This window comes from Athene cunicularia (genome assembly GCF_003259725.1).
Source record: "Athene cunicularia isolate RWA chromosome 3 unlocalized genomic scaffold, athCun1 chr3_part1, whole genome shotgun sequence".
Lineage (NCBI taxonomy): Eukaryota > Metazoa > Chordata > Aves > Strigiformes > Strigidae > Athene > Athene cunicularia.
This window is the reverse complement of record NW_020799097.1, coordinates 65,979,913-66,005,238: the sequence shown is the minus strand read 5'-3', so window position 1 is coordinate 66,005,238 and position 25,326 is coordinate 65,979,913. Positions and strand designations below refer to the sequence as shown.

Below are 25,326 nucleotides of genomic sequence, written 5' to 3'. Positions count from 1 at the left end.
CACAAGAGTGGAGTAGAGGGAGAGAATCACCTCCCTTGACCTGCTGGCCACACTTTCTTGATGCAGCCCAGGATACAGTTGGCTTTCTAGGCTGTGAGTGCACATTGCTGGCTCATAATCAGTTTTCCATCCACTAATACCCCCAAGTCCTCCACAAGACTGCTCTCAATCCACTCATCTCGCAGCCTATATTTGTGCTTGGATCTGCTCTGACCCATGTGCAGGACTCTGCACTTGGCCTTGTTGAACTTCATGAGGTTTGCATGGTCCCATCTCAAACCTGTCCAGGTGCCTCTGGATGGCACATCCCTTCCCTCCAGTGTGTCGACTGCACCACACAGCTTGGTGTTGTTGGCAAACCTGCTGAGGGTGTACTCAGTCTTACTGTCCATATCACCAATAAAGATGGTAAACAGCGCTGGTCCCAATCCTGACCCCTGTGGAATGCCACTCGTCACTGCTCTCCACTCAGACATCGAATTGTTGATGGCAACTCTTTTGAGTGTGACCATCCAGCTCATTCCTTATCCAAGTGGTCCATCCATCACATCCATGTCTCTATAATTTAGAGACAAGTCTGTCGTGCAGGACAGTGTCAAATGCTCTGCACAAGTCCAGGTCGATGACATCAGTTTTTCTTCCCTTATCCTGTAACGCCGCTATAGAAGGCCACCAAATTCATCAGGCATAACTTGCCCTTAGTGAAGCCATGTTCACTGTCACCAATCACCACCTCATTTCCCACGTGCCCTAGCATAGTTTCCAGGAGAATCCACTCCATTATCTTGCTGAGGATTTTGGTAGAATGGTAAAGAATCATTCAATTAAGTGTTTCTGTTATTTTAGAGCAAGATTTCTCAAAGTAAGAATGTCTATCTCTTTTGATTAAATTTCCTCATGATCAGGGTGATGTTGCTCTGGGAAAGGTACCTTATCACAGAAAACAGCCAATCCCCACAACTAGCCTGGGATGTAGGACACACAAGTTCAAATCTCCACTGTTTCAATCTATCAGGGATTCAAATATGACTCAAGGAGTGAAGGAAGGAAAGATAGTATTCTTGCTTGCAAACAATGTTCTATAATCAGTTCTGAGGGGATTAGCTCTAAGTGTATGCAGAGTCATGCACAGAAAAATCATTGTACTACACTTTGTTTATGCAAGGAAGTGTTTGTATTTTTTTTTTTTTTTACTTTACTTTACTTTACTTTACTCACCATTCCATGATTTAGCCACGCTGGTATAAAATTATCAAGCAGTTTTGGGTAAACCAGTTCCCTGTCATATATATAGATGCTCCAGAACATCGTCACAACAAACTAAGGAGAAAAAAAAGAAAATACATTACATTTTAAAATACATGCTTCTGAACAATTTGCTACACATTTTAGATAGCAAAATGGGGCATTTAGCAAATGATCTATGGACACAGACATTACTGCTCTTTGACCAAATCCTGCTTTAATCAACAGTGTGAATCTGGATTATTCTTTGCATTCACAGGAGTTTTAACTTTTTTTCTTAGGGTTTTGTTGTTTTTTGGGTTTTTTTTGACTTTCAGCCTGGAAAAAAAATCTCATTTTTTGACTTACATGCCTGTGGCCAAATTACAACTGAGTTCTACACTTTAATAGCAGATGTGGCACATAAATAATGTTTCACCACTAACAGGATAAAAAACAAATGGAAAATTAGGTAAAATATCTCTTGGAATTCATAGAACATATAAATATGAAACATTCACCCTGATCAGAAGCCTATAAACTCATTGCATTTTTTCATGTCAGCCATCAAAATAGCATTGTTTTAAAAAAAAAAAATCTAACCCTTTAACTACACTGCACACAATTCATGGACTGGGATCCACAGAAAAGAGGTCTAATATTCTGCTCATTTGTCAACATGAAATTTGGCTCCTCTCTTGTCAGAGAATATTTACCAGGAGCCCAGAGAAAGAATTAGGACAGGACAGATGGCTCAGATAAAGTTCACACTCGGCTAAATTTTTGCCGAAGTGTGCAAATTCTTTAAAGATACCCTGATGTCTGAAAAGCAAAGACAATATAAAACTGCAAAAACTTAGAGAAATAATAGTTTTAGCTTACCTTAGCTGGGGAAAGAAAAAAGTCATCTTCTAATTAGAAAAACTGCTTTCTTATTTTGAATTTGAGTCATAGTAGTAAAAGGCTTATTGTTTACAGCAGTAAAACCCAGTACCTGGACCAGGGTTTTTTCAATGGCCATTTTCAGGGAATCTCTACATAGTAGCAACAAGTCCAAGTTTAAAGTTTGAGAGGCAACAGATAGGACTTTCACTGAGATCAGTAGGGAAGTATTCAGTTACACCCAAACTGACGCGGCCCATAATCTTACAGCTAATTGGGGGTCAGTAAAATAAAGTTCAAGAAATATGAGGTGAGCACAGCAAGGTCAGCAAATTACTAGCGTATGTGATAGTACAGGCACAAATTGTTTCATATGCTCCTGGCTTCAGAAAGTTAAAATTGAGGTTACAGTTTATCAATGGCACCTTGTTCTAACCACAGACACGGAGACTTTGGCCAGCCAGTTATGTGAATGACCTGAACCAGTACACTGTTCCCTCAGTGTGCATACAGTACATAGTTTCTTGGTTTCCAACACACTTGTCCATCTGTTATGATAGCTATTGGTGCCTGCTCAGAAGAAGCTTGACTACTTGACTAGTGCACAGAGGCCAAGAAAAAAAAAAAGTTTATGATGGACAGCCCTAAAAATATTGCAAGTGTAAGTCTCTCTTTTGGGCCAGTCTTGGCATTGGCACAGACTAGCTCTTTATACACCTGCTGACACATAAGTGCCAAGATATGAATAGCTGAACAGCAGGGAAAATGGAAGCAAAGTATCCTCTTCTCTATAGGCTTCCTAGAAATCACAGTATTATCACAGTGGGTCTCTGAGAATCTGCTAAGACCAACTGGGATATAAAAACATTCTCAGCTGCATGAAGACCAAGATTGATAATGCTTTTTTCCAAGGAAGTCTTACAACAAGAAAAATCACCCAGGATTAGGTTGAACTTTATTACACTGGATACAACAAAGCTGTCATGTTTTGACCTGTGATTTTTGTGTGGAGCAGAATAAAACAATAAGACCTTGCCAAGGAGGTAAAGATAAGAAAAGATGGGACATGCCATCTGTCCCTTAACCAAAGTCGGCCAATGGATGGAATGGGATCAGCTTAGCTGGTTGCAACCATCTGGAGCTACAGACGGCAAATGCTGCTTAGCAAAGCACTATCACGAGGCAGACATAAGGTAGAGGAAGTGCGCAGAACCCAAGGTGTTACAGAACTAACCTATCCTGGAGGACAACCTGACATGAGACTAATGCAGCGCCCTGGGGAAGATCCCTTCCACTGTCTGAATGGATCACCTTACCTTTCTTTACAATTAGTTCATTTGGATAAAATGAACTACAATAATGAGCTATTGTACTACGAACTAAAATGAACTATAAAAATGACCTATTTGGATAAAAAGAACTATAACAAGAACTTGCTACTTACCTACCTTGGTTGCTTCTGAATTTCTTTACTTTGATTAATGGGCAACTGTTAGTATGGTGCTTTTAAATCACCTCTACTTACACTTTGGTAGTGGTACACCTTTATTTGGGCTGGGCTTTGACAACATAGTCATACATGGTCATGCAGTGCCAGACCATGATATAACTGATCTGCTTCTTTACACTGCCTATGCAAGGCTCAATCAGGATTGCAGCTCTTATGCTCATGCTGCCTTCCTTGTGGCACAATTCATCACTACAGTGGAGACAGTCATGGTAGTACCCTCACATGACAGGCTGAACTGGCTGCTCGTATACAGCAGACATCTTTCAGGGAGTCCAATACTTTTCTTTTGTTCCCAAGGCAAAATGGAACAAATGTCACCCTTCCACTTCTTCTTTAGACAAACTTGAGGTCTGGAATTCAAGGAAGAAAACAGGCACCAGCAATTGTTTTTACATTTCTTTGCACAGGAGCCTCCTAAGACTGCCAACTTTCTGAAGACAGTGATTACTTCATTAAACGTAAGGCTAAGCAACAAGTAAAAGAAGAGTCCCTCATTTGTTACTTATCAAATGATATAAGTTACTTATCAAATAACCTAGGGTCATTACAGACCAAAGGAACCTCAAAATTGCAAGTAGAGCTAGGAAACTGAAAATATGGAGTAGCTCACTTCTCGCAGGCATGTAAAGTATTGCTAAAAAAATACACGGCAGCAGGAAAAAAATAAGGCTGAAAACTAAACTATGTTTTCCCACTTAAGGAGATATTCTTTGAGTTTTTGTCCTCTGTCTCTGAAGCTTCAGCACATGTGAGAAGAGCATGTGGCACTGCCAAAGGAAAAATTGTAAAGGACAAGTTGGGAAATGGTTTGTGATTCAAAAGGGAAAAGAAGTGGCTTTATCAAAACACCACAAATGGAAGCAAATACAAACTAAGAGAGGAAGGCCAGTGAAAAGAACTCCATAATTTGCTGTTTTACATGAGTCTAACCAAAAAATGCTATGCAAATGAAGACTTAACCCAGTGGAACTTCATTTTCCTGCAGTATGTGTTTTTGGTTTTGGCTGGGCTGCACAGTTCAGTTCACTCATTTCCTGGATAGCCTCATGAAAAAGAAAGAAAACCCCAACCCTTTGACCTTGACAAAATTTCTTCTAAGTACAGCTAAAAGTAAGCTTTCTGGCTATTTCCCAAGACATCTGCAGTTAACTGCAAGTATAAATACATTGTTTGTGAGCCTCTTTGAGGGGTAAAGGTATTACATATAGAAGCAAAGTGTTATTAAAGGCAGACTACAACAAGCACAAATTGGCATAGTTCTGGCCTTAGGTGGGATCTAGTGCTAGCACAGCATCCCACCAAATGAATTGGAAAAGGGCCAGTGAAGGAAATCACAGGGAGTGGGAACTGGAAATCAGGGAAGACTCCCCTCAGAGAACAGAGTTCAGGAGGCAATTGCATCACTGCTCACTCATGTTCCCATCACCAGCCACCATGTCGCCACACATGAGAGCAAAATCTAGAATAGAGAAATTTTGGCATAGTTGAAATCAGTTACGGAAATAAAAGTATTCTGTAATCTGGTCAAATAATGAGGTAAGTGGGAGACTGCAGCAAATGCCTACACATCTTCTCTTGGGACAAGATCCCAGATCAGCATTACTGATGATCTACAGAAGAAGGGTGATCAGCTTTCCTTTTGACTGTACCAGTACAGAGAAACAAGAGATAAGAAAGCATGCTTGGCTTTCTCTCTTTAGTATCACGGGTTTTTAAAAAATAAAAATATAATATAAAGAACATGAGATCATTCTATCCAGTTCAGACTCAGACCCAAACAGAGCTATTAAAGCTACACGGTATAAAATTTCAATGGTAGTTTGTGATTTTCTAGACAGCAATGTCTCTTCTAATATGTAACAATATAAATTTTCTTTCTTCTTCCTATTTCTGTTAAACACAGTCTTAAACAACTAGAAATGCCTGTTTTATCTCTTTTTCCTCTTGTTTGGTATAAATTACAAGAAACATACTGATAAAACCATATGCAGTTTACAGAAAACATTAGTTAACCACAGAAAGTCGGCAACTTCATGATCTATGTCAAACAAATAGAAAAAATTAGGGATAGTCTAAACCACTGGTGTAGTCTCTGATTTTAAAACATGTCTCAAACTTATCTAGCAGTGTAAATTATTCCCAATATAAATCTCATTTACACTGATAAAAGGAGGGTAAGTACAGACAGTATAGATAAGAATTGGTAACAAACTTCTAAAACGTCTATGCAAGCATTTTCCTTCAGCGGATGCTTCCTGATCTCTTAGGCATTTGAATAGTACCCCAGGTTTATAATAAACTAAAAAAAGGCTAGGAAGTGTTGCCCAAGGACTTTTCATGGAATAAGGCTTTACTGCACAGAAGATTGGTCTGCTGATTTTTGAGTTCATTCTCTTAAGAGTCATATTAAAAAGAGCAACAATAGGTAAATCATTATGTCCTTCAAAGAGGTTTAAGCTTATTTCTTGATGCTCCTAAAAAAATGGTAGCTTGGCAATTCAGTTTTATCTGAGCCCCTGACGATACACAATGCATAACACAACACTGGAGAGATGCGATTTGCTGCAAAGATTCTGAAAGATCTGATTTGTTGCAAAGCCACCCAAGGAGACTGTTTGCCCTTGAGCTGTTTTTTTCCCCTCCTTTGGAAGGTGGGAGGAGTTTGGTGGTCAGACTTCCCAGGTGGTTTATAAGTAATACTTTTTTAGGAAGTACTAAAAATGAAATACTTTATTTTGTTACTTTTTTTTTTTTTTTTTCACACATCATTGTTTGACTTGGGAGTGGAAACCCCTTTTCTCATCTGTTTTTCAGAACAAGTCATCTCCAGGGCTTCAATAAGCAGGAAATACAGAAAAAATTGTGTTGAATTGCTCTTGAAAAACTACAGTTAATAGGCTTTAAAATGTTCCCCTAGTATTTGTATTATTCCCTAAACATGCCCTGTGTGAAACACTGACCAATAAAAATAATTTAAATGTTAAGCTAACTGACAAGTACTTAAGCATGACCACTGCTGTTACATTAGAAACCCAACAGGGATTTTATTCACATCCGTCCAATTTTTATGTCTTAAGGTTCCCTTGTGTTGCTACTGGAAACCACTGAGAAGCTCCATGGAGAGCTAGGTGGGTGAGTCTCAAAGAAAGAAAGTCTGCATTTAAACTTCTTCAGTTTTGTGGGTTTTGGTTTGGGTTTTTTTTTTTGTTTTTTTTTTTTTTTGAGCAAGGAAGCTGTTGAGAGAATATGGGAAATGAGGGAACTTTAACTGTTTTTCTGCAGACACTCTGGTGTTTAATAACTTCCTTCTAACAGGCACCTCCAGCATACCAAAATTTCACTGGGTATTTTCTTACACATAAATACCTCTTTAGAGAACAAAGCCTGCATTAGATGTTTGCTACTTTCAGGCCTTGAACTTTTCCTATCCATAAAGCCACCAAAGAAGGAAGAAGAGCCCCCAGTGGCTGGCAGTTCCTCAGGCACTGGCCAAGGCTTTGGCAAGTGATGGCTGTGGCGTGGTGGGTGCTGCTGGAGAGGATCAGGTTTCAGGAAGGAGCCGAGACCAGTGTTAGGTTATGAAGTGCTGCTGTTTGCCTCCCAGTAGCCAGGAGAAGAAATAACAATGAAAGCAACCTTTTTAGGCTTTCTTTGTAAGAAATATGTGGTAATCAATTGCTCCCCCTCAACACAGAAAGGTCACCTTTGGAAATTGAGAGCATGTGTCCAATGAGCATGGCCATTTCTTACTATTTTCCGCATTATTTTTTTTGTTTAAGACATACATTGTTTCTGTATGAAAACCATGGGAAAGTAGCTAGCTCTAGGTATGCAACACTTCTCTAGGGAACTGCTAACTTGTAAATGTTGAAACAGTACTTCTAGCGCAGGCAATGGCTAGCTGGGATTCCTCACAGTGGCAAGTGAAACAATGCCTTAAAGAAATGCGCAGAATTGCCAAGGCAAAGTGAAGCTGAAATTCTCCAAATTCTTGAAAAGTTTCAAGGTCAGGAACACTGCGGGGGTGGAGGAGCACACAGACAACAGTACCGAGCTAAAAAAGTTAGCAGCAGAGAATCCCTGAATCCTGAATTGTGTAAGAGAGCCAAGGGGGGTGTGCTTTGATGCATTGAAAGGCTTACACTTGATTGAAAAAAGCACTTAAAATCTTTAAATAAAGACAAATAATGTGATGTTGTTCTCCTTCTTCACTTCTACTATAAACACAGTAGGAAAAGCATCTGTTGCCAATCACAATCTCAGTTACTTCTAATTCCCAATCTACCTTAAAATACAAATGTAATATATAAATCTCTGCACTCATAAAATATATATTTGCAAGTTTATGCACAGATTTTTTGAAAACTGTATTAGTAGATCCAGTTTCTTCTACCATGGCTGGAGAACTGCAGTCTGTCATACCAGCATGAGTTGTGGCAGCTCCAAGAGGCAGGCCAGCAGTACAGTAAGGGAAGGCTACCAGCTGGGTTTTTATAGAACTACCTGCACAGTATTTCACATTTGCTCCGCACTTTCTAACTTTGCAAAACCATTCTGTATTTCTATACATGTTTTGAAATCCCACATAAATGGTGAAATCACATTTTAATGAAGCACCTCTGATAAATTATGATAGATTGATGTCTTAACTGCTGTTAATTGACAGTAAGTGATCAGCTTTTGTGAAACAGTACTTTAGAGACCTCATACAATTCTCTAGCAGTCCTACCATGAAAAAAAAAAAATCTGCTTCTAGTGTATTTATTTTGAACTACTGTAGTAGTTCATCTAAAGGGCAACAAAACTGGTGAAGGGTCTGGAGCAAATGTCATACAAGGAGCAGCTGAGGGAACTGGGGTTGTTTAGTTTGGAGAAGAGGAGGCTGAGGGGAGACCTCATCGCCCTCTACAGCTACCTGAAAGGAGGTTGCAGAGAGCTGGGGATGAGTCACTTTAACCAAGTAATAAGGGATAGGACAAGAGGGAATGGCCTCAAGTTGGGCCAGGGAAGGTTTAGACTAGATATTAGTAAGCATTTCTTTACAAAACGGGTTGTTGGGCATTGGAATGGGCTGCCCAGGGAGGTGGTGGGGTCCCCATCCCTGGAGCTGTTTAAGAGTCGGGTCGACTTAGCGCTGAGGGATGTGGGGTAGTTGGGAACTGTTAATGTTGGGTTGATGGTTGGACTGGATGATCTTCAAGGACTTTTCCAACCTAGACAATTCTGTGATTCTGTAATAATAAATCATATTTATAAAAAATCTGAATTAAAGGTTGATCCTGATTTACAATAAAAGCAATACTTTTAATAAAAGATTCACACAAATGTAACCTAAACTTAGAACTAGACTGACACAGATCACACTTCCATGTAAAAACCCATGAAATTCTGGGTTTTCAGCTGCTTGCAGTGTGTGGTACGAGACATGTAAAGACACTCTGCAGCTTTTGCCACTGAAAGTGATGTGCAGTGTCCCAGTGGAGCAGGACCAGATCCAAAAATAGTTTTCTCTTGATAAAGACATTTAAAAATGACATTTTTCTGTGTGGTTTTTTACATTACTGACAAATTCCTCCTTTTTTTTTTCTACCCTATTTCTTCTGCCGGCTCTGAATCTCCGATTAACAGGGAGCAACCTGAACTTTCACTTCTCTTCTTGCCCATGACAATGGCTTACAGCCCAAACTCTGGTCAGATTGTTACAGTGTGAAACATCCAACAGTCAGCACTTTCACCACTCCTGACAATGACACACAGTGCAGAAAAAATCCAAACTGACTCTCAAGATGCTGTTGTGCAATTCACATTTGAAATTACTTGTATAATCAAGTTCCTGTTGTAAAGCACATTTTTTTTAATGAACTAAAAATAATTTCAGAAACACCAGTGCTCCCTTACACTTGTGAAAGAGAACAGTAAAATCAGCTCTATCATTTTTCTCTTTCCACACAATCTTTTGTTTGGAGGTAGGAAAGCCTTTCAGCCCGAAAACAATAAGTAACTCTGATCACCCAGTTTGTAAAGACATGTGCAGATTAATGCCGTACTTACCACTCCAACAGGGAAAGCCAGAACAGCCATCACCCAGTCACGAAGGGAAATGAGTTTTTTCAGCTGCCTCTCTTGCTCTTGACTGTCATTTCCTTTAGTGAGAAGACTGGACAAGTCAGTCAAGACACAGATCCCAAAGAAGACAGCCTGGATAACCTGCACAGAAGAGGAACACACATGAATACAGACAAGACCAGACCTTTGGCAGCTAGCAGGCTTGACACAGGTACCCATGAGGAATAATGCCACATAACTGACATGGGGAGTGGGAAAACATCAGTCCTTTAAATATGGGTAAAGTTTGTACACACAGAAGCCACTTGTGCTTCTAGATTGAAAGCCCTGCATGCACCTTGCTCCTCATGTATGGGGGGAGTAGATGGGAATGGAAGGACAGTTCCAGAGGTGGGATTTCCCACCCTCACCTCAGACATGTGCTACCTGCCAAGGACTGAACTGCATCCACCCCTTCCTGCTTCATTCCATACAACTCAGACCCAAAGCCATAGCATTTGCCTCTGAGGTAGAAAAAGTGAGAAATACTCTCTATAAAAAGAAAGGAAAGAAAAATGATGAGCGGTTCTTCCTGTGACGTCCTGAGAGATGCAGCACATAGGCTGGGTGTTGGCAAATCTATCACTACTTCATCTCAGGTAGCAAATGACAGAAGAAGCAAGTGGCAGGAGTTATTCAAGCTTTTATTACATGATGGTGGACTGTCATATACCTGCCTTCTCCCTTTTTTGCATTTGCCTATTTGTGTGCAATACTGTAAGACTATCTGTTATACTACATTTGTAGTTTGATCACCTGAACCCACTGATTTGGTTCAAACTTGACTTGATCTTAGTTTGATCACTGCATTTTTCTTCCTTAATTAGCTCAGTAAGATTGTAGTAAGTTATCTCAGGAACGTTCTTGCCTGAGGACCTGTGCATCCTTTCTAGTACAGTTCAGATGAAGTGCACAGAGCTTTTTTACTCCCTCATCTGGAAGCCTGGGTCACAAATCCACATGTAACCTCAGGTAAAAAAATAATAAAACATGGGCTTGGTTCCCAAATTGCACAGTGCTTCATCAAAAACATAAACATACGCTTAAAATACATACTAGTTGTTTTTCAAAGCAAGCATAAAGTACTAGTTTAAGAAGTCTTATTTGTAAATCTAAGTGTTCTTCTGACTAGGAAGGAAGGAAGGAAGGAAGGAAACCAAATATCAAACAGATGTTGGCTACTAGAAAGAAATCCAGAGATATGTTACAGTTGAATGGATTAAAGTACATTCCCTTCTTCAACAATCCTTACATGACCCAGATACTTGTAAATTCTGGCTGTAAAGCTGTGAACGACACATGTTCAAATGGTCCCTGGACCTGTTTTCAAGTCTGCTGTCATTGCTCTCCCCTCTCTAGGCTGTAACTACCTATAATTTGCTTGATAAATAGATGAAGCAACATTACAAAACATTCCCTGAAGGCATGAAATGTGACAGACTACTAGTGCTAGAGCTGCACATTGTGCTAAAAAAAGGTATTACTACTTCAGATGACTACCTGGAAAAGTTACTATATTCTACAAAATTTCTGAAAAACATTTTATATAAAAGTTGGGGTTCCTTGGAGCTACATAATCACATAAACTCCTAATGCACTTTTTCATATTATTTGTTTGAAAGAAGCACTTAGTAGAAAAAAATCTTCACATACTCAGCCCTGTTTTCCACCAAACAGATGGCCTATTTGGAGAGAAGGAATAGAAGAACTAATTATGCATTTGCTACTTATGAGAAGATATGATACGATCTACTATTCACTCAAGAGTGTGAATGCCAAAAAAGGAAAAAGATTTAAGACAGGACTGGAAAAAAAAAGTATACCTAAGAGTAATGAGATCAATCTGGGTGTTAAAAAGTTTAGGCTGAGTACCAGGAAATATTTCCTAACAGTGAGCTCTATCAGACCATGAAATAGTTTCTCAGAGGAAGTGGTGGAAGCCTCATGGCTTGAGTCACTCAAACCAATATTGGACAAAACACTCAATAATGTGCTGCAGGGAACAGTATTATGCTGGCAGGGCTTGGACAAGTGACTAATGGATTGTTTGCAGCTCTAACTATGATTCCCTGAAATGGTCTCTCTCCAAAGAAACATAGACTCAAACAATCACATGCCCACTTTCCAAGGGAATTGAGATTGTGCATCTACTAATCAATCACAAACGGAACAGCCTCTCTCCCCATTATCCCATTATGAACACATCACCTTCAAGGGAAAATACAATGATATCATCGGGAATAACTGAAAACTCCTAAAGGGAAGGAAAAGTACCCAAAGATTTCAGAGAGTAGGTATGAAGTAAACTATTCTACAAAAAGATTAACAAATAAAAATCCATATAGGAAAGAGAAAATTACATTTTTATTGAGAACATTCAGAGACAATGAAAAAATCGTAGTGTTCAGGGAGGAACAGTTCCAGCTTATTCACACAAATAATGTATGCACATTCACTCTAATACTTCCTTTCCTTTCTAAAATGTGCAAGAAAACTCTTCTGACACCTATCAACATTTAGGATTAGACTGAGGACCTCCAGAGCTACATGAGTCTCAGCAGCATAAACTGAACAGCCAGAATCAGTAACGATTTACATCCTTTGTGGGTCTGGCATAGGAAAAGTGTAGCATGCAACTACTGGTGGTTTATGGTATGAATCAAATTTTTAAAGTCCATGCTCCTCAGTGTGAATGCTGTCTACCAGATGTGAAAAGTTCACAGTAAGGGAGTAGAAACTCCCTCTAAACAATATTCTCCAAAGTGCCCTGGTGTTACCTCAGATTTAGGATCACATTTTCAAAACAAGAACCTTCTTTTGAAAATCTGCAGGTGGTGAACCTTACATGAAACATCCCTGAGACATTAAACAAATAGTTGACTTTTTTTTCCCCTTGGAAATGTAAGCAATAACAGCACTTCAGAGGAATTATCTTCCAGTTTTGCCTCTAACTAGAGTTTGAAGGAAAACAGTGATTTAGAAAATGACAAATTTGACAGAAAACAGCCATACCTTCCTTATACCATGTAACAGTGATAGAGGCAGAAACTTGTAAGCAGACTATGCAAAACCAAGAAAATAATTCATACAGGTATAAAATACTAATTTACTGCTGACCCCATTTTCTCCATTGAAGTGTAGAGGGACCACTGCTACTATAGTTGATTAGACTAGAATACCCTTAAACTGTGATAACACAATGATAACAGAAACTTAACTTTAACTTCCCAGACATCTGCTGGAAATACAACACAGCAGAGCAGGACCAGTCCCAGAGATTCCTGGAAAGTGTGGAAGATAACTTCCTGACACAGCTGGTGAGTGAACCGACCAGAGAAGGTGCCCTGCTGGACCTCCTCTTTGTGAACAGAGCAGGACTGGTGGATGATGTGGTGGTTGGAGGCCGACTAGGGCACAGCAATCATGAAGTAATACAGTTATCTATTCTTAGAGAGGCCAGGAGAGCTTACAGGCCTGTCAGCTTGACTTCAGTGCTCGGGAAGCTGATGGAGCAGCTCATCCTGAGTACCATCACACAACACGTGCAGGACAACGATCAGGCTCAGTTAGCATGGGTCTATGAAAGGCAGGTCCTGACTGACAAGCCTGATCTCCTTCTACTACAGGGCAACCTGCTTACTGAATGAGGGAAAGGCTGTGGATGTTGCTATTAAGTCCAGTTGGTGGCCAATCACGAGTGGTGTCCCCCAGGGCTCGGTGTTGGGGCCACTCCTGTTTAACATCTTTATTGATGATCTAGACGAGGGGATCGAGTGCACCCTCAGTCAGTTTGCAGATGACACCCAGTTGGGTGGGAGTGTTGATCTGCTCGAGGGTAGGGAGGCTCTGCAGAGAGACCTGGACAGGCTGGAGCCATGGGCTGAGGCCAACTGGAGGAGTTTCAATAAGGCCAAATGCCGGGGGCTGCCCTTGGGCCACAACAACCCCCAGCAGCGCTACAGGCTTGGGGAGGAGTGGCTGGAGAGCTGCCAGTCAGAGAGGGACCTGGGGGTGCTGATTGACAGCTGGCTGAACAGGAGCCAGCAGTGTGCCCAGGGGGCCAAGAAGGCCAATGGCATCCTGGCTTGTGTCAGCAATAGCGTGGCCAGCAGGGAGAGGGAAGGGATCTTACCCCTGTACTTGGCACTGGTGAGGCCGCACCTCGATTCCTGTGTTCAGTTTTGAGCCCCTCACTCCAAAAAGGACATTGAATGACTCGAGCGTGTCCAGAGAAGGGCAACGAAGCTGGTGCAGGGTCTGGAGCACAGGTCGTACGAGGAGCGGCTGAGGGAACTGGGGGTGTTTAGTCTGGAGAAGAGAAGGCTGAGGGAAGACCTCATCGCCCTCTACAGCTACCTGAAAGGAGGCTGCAGAGAGCTGGGGATGAGCCTCTTTAACCAAGTAACAAGTGATAGGACAAGAGGTAATGGCCTCAAGTTGTACCAGAGAAGGTTTAGACTGGATATTAGGAAGCATTTCTTTACAGAAGGGGTTGTTAGGCATTGGAATGGGCTGCCCAGGGAGGTGGTGGAGTCCCCATCCCTGGAGGTGTTTAAGAGTCAGGTTGACATAGTACTGAGGGATATGATGGAGTTGGGAACTGTCCGTGTTAGGTTAATGGTTGGACTGGGTGATCTATAAGGTCTTTTCCAACCTTGATGATTCTGTGTTTCTGTGAAATGGCCATCAACAAGTAATTTAGTAATACAAAACTCTGAGCAGAGAAAATACTTGTTAAGTTGTGGCAGGAGAAACCAGCTATGAACAGAAGATTAAACCAAGCAGTCCAGAAATCTCATCAAACAGTGAGATCTATTCAGATTATACAGATCAGAAAAGATTGTTCCTTATGAACAATTAGAATAAAGTAAACTAATTGTACATGTGTCTCCTATGAGAAAATAAAGACATTCTTGAGTAGGACAGTTACTCCATAAGGTGCTCACTGAAGGATAGCAGCTAATGATATCCCTGTACTCCCCCTAATTTGTATTCTTAGAGTCAGACAGAAAATATATTTCCTTGTAAACCTTTCTTCAGGGCATGGAGACTCCCTTCTCCCCCATGCTATGGGGCTCCACAGTGCAGACAAAATCTCTGCACAACTGAGGTCAATGGAAATCACCACTCTTACCATGGCAGAAAACTCCCATTAAATTCACTGAATCTAAGATTTCATTGCCTGTGGACTCATTCTCTGTCAAGCTCACTCTCATAATCAGAAGCATTCCTTAGAGTCCAGGGCAGGAACTAGAAAAGCCTATGTAAGCACTACTATTATTCATGGGTATTTCTTCCTCTATATATCTTTGAAAACGGAGTTCACTATCCTCAAGATAATATTTTCAAGGTTAACAGCACTTACAAATTATTTCATGTACCCCTCTATGAAATAAGGCATCTGAGTAGGCTGGCAAGTAGACAACGCTGCCAGAATAAAGCATGGGAGTAACACTCACAAAATCAGTCAGAAATAACAAAAAAACCATGGAAAATTAAGTAACTTTTACAAATTCCAAAATGCCATGTTTGCACATGAAGTACGTGTGTTTGTGTGTGTGCACATGCACATGTATTAGGTACCTGTACCTCACTTAATAGGTAAGTTTCCACTATTTAAAGATAAGACTGTATTTAAGACAGACACTTAAGAGTCTGCAAATATAACTCATATTATAGGAAGGCTAATTCACACTAGAGTGTCAGGGAGGCCTGGCTGATCCTTGGGGGCTGGGAGTGGCAGGGTGGGCAGCCAGGGCCCATCCCACCCCCAGCCAGGAGCATGGCAGCCAGCGGCACTGGCGCTGCCCCAGCCCCAGACACTGGGCACCTCCCTGGGGACAGGCCACCAGACTGCGGGTGGGGGGCAGACATAACCTGACTCATCAAAGCCATGCTCACACTTAAGACAACCTGTGGCTTTCCACAGGAAGATGAAAGTTTAGCTCTACCATCATGCAAAATCAAATTGCTGAAGGTTGTAATTTCTCATGTATTTCAGATTTTACAGTGTGCCATATATAGATCATGGTCTGATTTTCCTTTTCAAACAACAGGAATATGATTTATAACCTCAGAGTATCTGTTACTTCTCCTTGTCACCTTGTGTAACTTCAGCTCTCAGTCCTCCAGACTCTAGACTTTATTTGATGTACAAATACACTATGCTTCATCAGTTGACTGTATTTTAAGAAACTCTATAAAGTAATTTAAGTCAGATTTTATCTCTGTCACCACCATAAACACGACTGATTGGATTATGTTTTGGGACCATATTTGGTTTGGGTTGTAGTGTATCAGGCTGTACACAAGTGCATGTGGACAGTGCATCCTCTAACAACAGCTCATTTATCTATAGTTGCAATGTAAAGAGCAAATCCAGGTTAAGTCAAGAATAGCAAGGTATTTTTGATAGAAAATGCACTGTGTTTACAGAATGAAGCCATGGGCTGTAGCTGTTTATTAAATCTGCTACTGCTCTTCACTGCACAAAGCTACTAATTCTCCTTGTCCGTTCCATTCCAAGTGTTACTCACAGGCACATTGCTTTTATTCTTGTTGCCTCCCCTCCCTTGCTGTATCTTTGGTAGTTATAATAGCAAGTAGAAGCTGGACAACATGTAATCAAGTGCTAAATCTTTGTATCAGAGAAGCTACTTACCAGATAAGGAAAAGGCAAACCTTTGTGACATAAAGAAGAGACATAAAGAAATTTTAAGTACTAAAATACAAGTCAGTGTAATATGTCTAATCACTAAATCTACAATTAATCAAAGCTGAAATGCAAACACCATGAAAAAGTACTGTGTGCAGCTCAGAATCATTACTTCTGTGCAAGGAATTGGGAAGATTACTTGTGTTTTAAAGGCCAGAGGTAAAAGAGGAGCATCACCCCAGGAAATTCAGTGACTGACATTAAGTGAGGGCATGAACTCAGACCTCACTATCACACCTTCTTCCACACCAGCTGCAGTGCTATGGCCATTTTACTTTGTTTTGTTTGTTGAAGCAGGTTTCAACAATGCAACAGGCCACTTCAACACAGAAAAGAAACATTGCCCCTGCCCACCAAAATCCAGTAGCCTGAGAAACCAAATACACAACATACAGAAGAAAAGTAAGACAAAGGGAATGAAAACAGAGCAAGCCAAAGGACTACTTAAGGATGCAAATGATACTTAGTGTTGGTTAGGAATCTCGAAATATATATTTCTCCTATTCCTCCTTTCACTTACACAAATTAGAACTTAAACTCCACTAGTAAAACATGACACTTATTTCTATCAGAAGAGCCATTAGAAATTCAGTAAGTGCATAGATGGACAGCCTTATAAATATCTAGCATTGCCCTCATCCAAACCAGTGACTCATGTCTCCCTTTACAGCCTTCAGTGGGGGGAAGGCTCCTCTAACCCATATATCACACATGAAGACTAGTCCTTACTAGGAAATTTAAGTTTATTTTCATGATCTTTTCATATGACATGAATCAGCTTATAAAACATGTCTAATCTCTTACCATATCATGTAAGTTCAGGGACTCCTTTAAATATCATCCTTTACTTTGTACATAACCTCCTGTCGACTTTTTCTTTGAAGCCCACCAGTATTGTTCAAATGTAACCCAGGATGGGCTTTAAACAAATGAGAATTTATAGATACAGAAAAGAATAAAGTCTAGTATGGAATTATTATGCATGGAAAAGAAACTCATTTGACTCTTGGGTCTACTACATTTTTAAAATCCAAGTGCTCAAGCACCTACTATGGACCTGTGGAAAGGGGACAAAGCAGTGTAAGCTAATGAGACCTTGTGCTTACGAGAGGAGAGACTCATTTTAAAATTCTGCCTGTTGGAACACAAGATGTGTTTTTATCTGCAGGCAGAAAAGCAACTTTTGTGGAAACTAAGCAATGTAAGTAAGAAATCAGAAAATCAAAACAGATGTGGGCCCCTAAAATTTATTTTTATAGCTTTCAGCATCTATTACAATTCACAATTTTCAGCACATGAAAAAAACCCAAACAGATAAATAATATAACCATACTGCTTACACCTCTTCCTTTCTCTCTCCATCTTCCCCACTTAACCCAGGAAAAGCCCTTACTGTGTTACACTTCCTGGAGAGGTTAAGTCTTATCCACCTTAACATGATTCTTGACTGTCTATTAATGATTTTCAAAAATATGCAGCACAGTTCTTGAAGAGGTAATGTGGTTGTGTTTAGTTTTAATAGCAGTTTTCTTAGTATTTTTAGGACTCTATAAGGACAAATACATTATTTCTTACTACAACAAGCTAAGCTGAAATTTGGTAAACTATCAAAAATATTTGGAATTGTTTTCATTTTTAAAGCCAAAAAAAGCATACTTAGATATTCTTTTTACATGGGTAAAATACCCCAACAAAAAAACTGCCGTAGAGGACAACAATTGAGAAATTAATTTTAAAGTGCTACTATATCTCAGCTGTGTTGCATAGAGGACATTTTCAACATGATCTCAGCATGAGAGAGAGTAGAGTGTATGCCATCTGGCTCAGAAGTGCTAACAGCGTGGAATCCACTACCATGTATCAGATGAAGAGATGGAATGGACAAATACCGATGCAATACGAACAAAAAAATTGACCAGATGCTGAGAAAGTGTTAAATTTTCTCAGATATTTTTCATTCTTTTTAGCTGTGTCATTCCTCTACAAAACCATGTCAATCCAGTCTTCCTTCTTCCTCTAAAACCTACAGGTATTTTCTGGATACTTTTGAGTTACAGATGTCTGGATATCTTACTTTGATCTTAGAAGCACTAAGCTCATTGTTTCAATATTTAAGAATTTATTATTCTATTTTTATCTTTTTGATTTTAAATTGGTTTGACTAAACTCATTTTCTTATAAGCTCCATCTTCCTCCTTACTTTCTTGCATTGTGTATAGAAAAGCTGCCATTACTACTTATTGTATCCTGCTTATAAGACAGTGTAATTTCATTAAACTTAAATAATCTATTCAGCAAACATGTATAATGCAGTTTATTCAGAATAGATTATGATTTTATTAGGTTATTTTATGCTTTTCTTTGCTAAAACTTAATCTTATTAGTATTATACACTACATAGAAGGTTATGTCATTATTTTGGCTTAAATGCTAATTTTACACATTTCAGCATGATTGGTACATTCTCTGAAGCAGTGGCCTTGCAGTCAACCAGGCAGGAATGGCAGCTCTCTAGACAATGTTTGGGATAGCTGGTTAAGAAGCTAAGACTTGTTCTGCAGCTGTCTGTGCTAAACTGAGCTTCAGGATAGGGTTTCTGATGGCTGGAAAGTCCCTAGCACTTTCTAAGTTAATTACTTCAAAAAGAAATTACATTTTATTAAGTTCAGAACTTTTTCAAAGAAATGGCTTTCTTAAAACTTCAGAAACTTCTGCATTGCACCAACTTTTTTATGGTTAGAAATACAGTTTGAAAACCACTAGAGGGAAGCAATTCTGACAGATCAAATTTGAAAACAAAACTACACAGAAGTTTTTAAAAGTTAGTGACTGGTTTTGCTTTTCATTTCTTCCCTTTTTAATGAATTGGTAACAGCTGCCTTTTTAATTGCTGAATTTAGAAAAGGTCATGACTGATATATCTCAGCAACATGGTGACAGAGCTGGAAATGCAAATGAGAAAGGCACTACTATCTTCTGAGACATAGCAGCCTCAGTGCTGCCCTACCATGGCTGTAGGAAATCAAAGGTTTTAATCTGTCTGTTTCCTGAGCACTGTGAAAGCAGTAATGATTGATTCCTCACACCAGTCCATCAAGGCAGGCTGTTAAGTGATACTGTCTCAGTTGGGCAATTCTCCCTCTCTCCAGGGAAGGTTAAGGGAAGGAAGCATTAGCAACTTTATCCCACCTCTTCATCCACCTAACCTACCAACAACACACAAACCAACTCAGTTGCAAGCCTACGCTGTGAAAAATAGCTTAAGTCTCCAATCAGGGTCATCTTCACATTTTGGTTAAAACAACTTTTCTTCTTCAGCTCACAGCTACAGCAGTAAAGTATATTAATATACACACAAAGTATAACATAGCAGGTAAAGTATATTAATAAATAAAGTTATTAATAAGACAAGGATGTTCTATAAATAGCCCACAGCAAAGGATGCTGCTATTCAAGCTCCATTTGAAAAAAAGAGAGGACATAATTTTGTGTATTAATTATAAAGCATGTGGTTCAATGAAAGGTGATCTAACATGTACTGTCCTCATAAACAAGAATATTTTTGACACAACATTTCAAGCAAGGCACTGTGTGTTATAAACAGTTGTATTTCAGAAGAAAAAAAAATGTTCTCATTATCTTACATCTCTAAAGAAAACATGGGAAAAACCCTGATACAAGCTAACTGCATTTAAATTAAATAATACAAGGGGGGGTGAGCGTTCACTGGGTGTGTACCATTTCAACCTCAGATGATAACACTTTCCTGCTTTCCTTGTCTTTCTCATGAATAAATCTCAAAGGAAATTAAGGATTTATTTCCTGATTGCCATTGGTGAAAGTGAGGCACAGAGAAGTGTGCTGGCCAAGATCAGGCAGCAGGGGACCCAGGGATGAACTCAGGTGCCCTGATCCCTAGACAAGTCTCTTGGCATTTCACCAGGCTGTTCTTCATGCCTCTGCACTCACTCTTACAGTGATAGCCATTTCCATTGCTTACTAGAGAAAACACTCCCATCTTTCTCAGAGAAACAGCACGGGCCTTTTCATTCCCTCCAAATGCAGCCATACTAGTGTCAGCATAAATCCAAATATTTTTCCTCTTATGTAGCTCATATTGATCATAGTTTTTAAAGACCTGTTTGCTTTACTGTGTCTTTCAAAGTTTTCTAATGATTAGATACTGTAATTCTGACTAGCTGATCTATTTGTGCCAACCAACTAGTTACCAAGGTCTAAAATATAATAGCTTTGGAGAGCTTGTCCTTTATATCATTCTCATCTTTACTGTTCTTACACCTTAGTTCATAACAGCAAATACTGATTCTGAGCAACACTAGCACTAAATAAATCTGTTTAATTTTTCCATCACTGGTTCTGCTCTGTATGGATAAGTTCATCAATTCAGTGTGGTGCATACCTGGCTTCCAGCATCCCTGTAGGGCAGGGCACTGGGTGAAAGAAGCACAACCATCCCATCTGCTACCTTGAGACTGTCTTTGGAGAGAGTGGCCTGAAAAAGAAATGGCATGGAGCCCTATCTTGCCTTACATGCTTATGCAGGCAGACACAGTTCAAACACCTCTCTCTCTTTCTTACTTTAACCAATATTTAACCATTTCTTGAGTTTCCAAACTAATCTTTCTGACATTGCTTTTTACTGTATTTTTGTTTTGCTCACTACTTTTCATTTCACTTGCAAAAGGTAGAATGAGATTAACTGTAAGGAATTTTAAATTTACATCCCCCTACATATTATGGAAAGCTACTTTACAACTACCTTGCATCACACCAGGTTCCAAACCCATCAGATTTAGGTGCTTTCCACCACGCCACTGAACATTGACTGACAAACAGGAAATGTATTTTTTTAATCAGTAAACACCACAAGGTCAATAATATGCTGTTCTTTCTTCTCTAGAGACAGGAGGCTCAAACACCTACTGTAGCAATTAATTAAGAAGCAGATGACTCCAGAAAAGAGACCTTTGCTAAAGTGTGATACTGGTGACTATTAACAGCGAGCATGGTGGTTTGGATTCTCCATGGCAGGAAAAGCACTTTGCAAGTAGTAGCTTCTAGATGTGGCAGCCCAGCACAAAAGAAAAGAAAGCATCCCTGACTGTCAAGGGATTCCTACTGATCAGATGGGCAGAATGCATCAGGAAATGCCCAAGTATCAGCCGCACTCTGATAAACCTCTTAGTACTCCAACACTAATGCCTCCATGGACCAAGGAGGTGTGCGTACGTGCACTCTGAATTAACTGTAGTTGTAATTGCAATGCAGCTGGGGACACAGGCTGTGCCCCAGCACATGCTCGGGGTGCTGACTCACCCATAGGAACTCCCTGGGCAGTCCCGGGAACTCCCCAGCTAGTTTCTGTCCAGATGAGATAACCGACTGATAGCTACTACAACCCGACCCGGGCAGTCCCGGCTCCACCAGAGGTCGGAGGGATCGTCTGAAGAACTCCCCAGGCAGTCCCAGGCCCTGTTAACCAGATAACTGCGTGGTGGGGGCTGGGGAGGCAGGGAGATCCCGGCAGCCCTGGGAACAACCTAGCCTGGTCCCGGAAAGTGGTGAACTGACAGATACTATTTATCTATTTAGATACGGTTATCAATGGATAGGGCAATTTTTTGCACATAGTTGAGACGATTTTAACTAGAAACTCATCATGCATGTACCAGAGTGTTGACATGGGACCAAAGGCCAGCTGGATGGTAAGAATTCATGAAACCACAGCTGGGGAAGTCCAATCAAAACCAGCTCATAATTCTGTTACGAGGACACTTGCAATGAAGACTCCTATCACCACCTGGACAGAAACTGGCTGTACTGTCACAACAGTGACAACAGTAACACAAGAGTGTTATCTCATGCAGAACATCCAAATAAACCAGTTTCTTTACTTAACACTTGAACCAGTGTGTGTGAAACACGGAACAAAACAGCCTCTTAAGAAAATGAGAGCCTACCATCACGTAAGCTGGCCACAATGAAATCACACACAGATTTAAAACATAACCCCAGAGTATAAGGGCATTGGTCCAAGTAAATGTATCTGATGCCACTGTCAGATTTTATGTAAGGTACCTCTAATTCTGACTTGCAGAATACATATGCTTTTCCCAAAATGCTTAGTAAATAAGTACATTGCAGTATTCTGCCCTGTTCCTCACAACACAAAAATGTTGGATACACAGATAACGTTCATAAATGTTGGTGGTTTCTGGGCCATGTCCATTTATTTATAATCTCGCTGTAGTCCATTACAGCATTAAGCACAGATACCACTGCAACGGAACAAGGACCTCTCCTGTCCAGACCAGCTGTACGAGTGCAACATGAAACTTCACACCAGAGCACCGGAGCAGAGCTGGTGACCAGCTCTGTCAGCATGCCTGTCCTGAGACATTCAGTTCTGACTAACAGAGAGATCAGGTCATCTTCAACCTCTAGCTTTGGATCAGCCAGGAATCCTGGCTCAGAGATGTGTCACAAATTTCACACAACACAGCCTGAGCAGGGGGTCTGGACTCCTCCACCCCCCCTGTCTCATTGAGAACAAAGCCAAGTACTTGATGGAGAGCTGAGTCCAACCTGGACACTGCTCCATATACATTCAGGAAGGCTTGGTCTGGATTAGGCATGTATCTACCGGAAGGTTCAGGTGTGAGAGGGCACAGGGTTTTTAGCCACCTGGCTCTCAAAGTGGAAGTCACAGTGCTCACACAATACTCAATTTCCACGGAACAGACCGTTAAGTGGGGTGATATTTAAGCAAAAAATAACTGGGTATAGTGAGAAAAGGAGTATGTCTGGAATTCCACTTCTCTCCTGCAAGGCACACACATGCAGCACTGAAGTCACTTCAGTCAGTTCCTCTGTGTGAGACATGCTGACAGGCTGAAGCCCGAAGAGGGGCTAGGCCTTTAAGGAGTCAGCCCTTGCGTCTCAGGACTGCTTACTGTAACATGTGGTGGGAAGAAAAGACAAATTCTTGGTATCAACTTTTATACAACATCAAAGCATAGTACTTTCACCTTCTACACCCATTTCAACCCAAAACGAACTTAAAGAATAATTCGTCTTCAAGAAGACGCATATTACTGACAATGCTAAAGGGCAGGATGTCCACCCTTCCTGTTAAGCAGTGCTAGTGTAGGAGAGAGCCCACAGATGTCTTTGGAGGCTTATACTGAGGTTCTAGCCCGTTGTGTAGATTTCACGGGGAAAACTATTTGCTAAAATATTTTATCTGGAGCAAGAAACAGGAAGCAGAAACCAGGACTACTTCTTTCTGTCCTATCCTCCTTCTCCACACAACATGCAGACTAGACAGCCACTCTTCTAAGTACAAGCCTTTGTGGGTGCTCAGCCTACCATTTTGATTTTAAAATAATGGTTTTCCTTGGTCAGAAAACCAATATAATTTACAATCCTCACTACAGAGCTCAGATATATCACGTTTCTTCATGTATTACTGAAACCTCAAGGAAAACACATGTTCCACTCGACTCAATCAGTTTACCTTGTTCTTCCCACTCCAGTGAAGGGAAGAGGCACGTGTGAGCTCTGGGCATATCCAAAGCTCTGTATTATTCTGCTGTCAAGAATGGACCATTTGACTTCTTCATTTTTATAAACACAGTTAGGTATTACAAGAGCCAGACTATTTAACCATGAAGACTGTCAAAATAGATAATGTATTGTGTCTCACTGAATTACAAACTGGCTGAGTGCCTAGCCTTTTGACTGTAAAGGTCCACTCTATCACAGCTCCAGCAATGTCTTCTATCTACTTCAAAAAAGTTTTGAAAAACAGACAACTGTGAAATGACTATACGGATCATACAAATTATATCTGTTAATCCTTCTTTTGGTTAACTGCACTTAGTTACTTGATCTGATGCCAACTTAAGAAGAGTAATACTTTATTGGAAAATGTAGCTGATGACCTTCATTCTAAGGTGTTTAGGGAGCTCACATGCACCCACAGTGTGATCAAAATTAATATTACATTTCAAAGAACCAAGTACTTAGTGTAGTAGCAGTTACATCACAGTGACTGTTTTTATGTGGACCATGAAATTTTATTTGACTCAGTGAAAGCATTGCTTGTATGTGCTTCCAAACTATCAGAAAACTAATGTCATTTAGGTGGGTTAATACTCATTAATAAACATAAAAAAACTGTAATGAAAACTACAACAATCATGGCAAATCTAATATGAGCAGGAAAACATCCCCTTTTGAGAGAACACTGAACAAAGCAACAACCCAGAAAATGCACATTGACTCTTAAGTTAAAACACCGCAGCTTGCCTTTATATGAAATTGTATTAGCTAATCTTTTGGAGGAAAATACAGACTAAATACTGCTTTGATTTATAAAATGCTTGACAGCCAATCATTAACCCGCACACATGCACTAAACAAAGTAAAAGCACATTCTGCTTCCCTAGAAATGGTTTTCTTTTAAAATGGCAGGGTTTATCCAGCTATGAATGTAGTCAAAACTTGTATTTCATTTAAAAGCAAAATGTTATCTAATACCTCAATACAGTAGTATTATCATTCAAATAAAACTATAACTTCAGGAGTTTCGTGTCTATAGTTACAACATTTGTATCAACACCAAGATAAGGTCACTACATCAATACATAATAAATTTGAAAAGCAAGTGCAAAAATTCTACAGTAGAAATGGCCTTATTTTAACCAAGCATTTACCAACCTTGTATGCTAAAAGGTAAACCATCATATCATGACTTCTATATTGTATGTTTAGCTTAGAAAAATTAATCAATCTGCATATCACAGTATTACTACAGCATAACTCTCTCTCCAGACATTTTCCCACCTTTTTTTTTTTTTTTCTTCCC

At 40.0% G+C, this 25,326-nt stretch overlaps 1 protein-coding gene across 1 annotated transcript in view; it reads right to left on the bottom strand.

The window, feature by feature from the left end:
* Nucleotides 1-25,326, bottom strand: part of AIG1 (androgen induced 1) — a 126,089-nt gene that overhangs the window by 79,077 nt on the left and 21,686 nt on the right. The window contains exons 2-3 of the mRNA XM_026845880.1: nt 9,668-9,823; nt 1,219-1,320 (exon numbers count right to left, since the gene is read on the bottom strand). Of these exons, the coding sequence (XP_026701681.1) occupies nt 1,219-1,320; nt 9,668-9,823 (258 nt within the window). The remainder of the gene's footprint in view (nt 1-1,218; nt 1,321-9,667; nt 9,824-25,326) is intronic.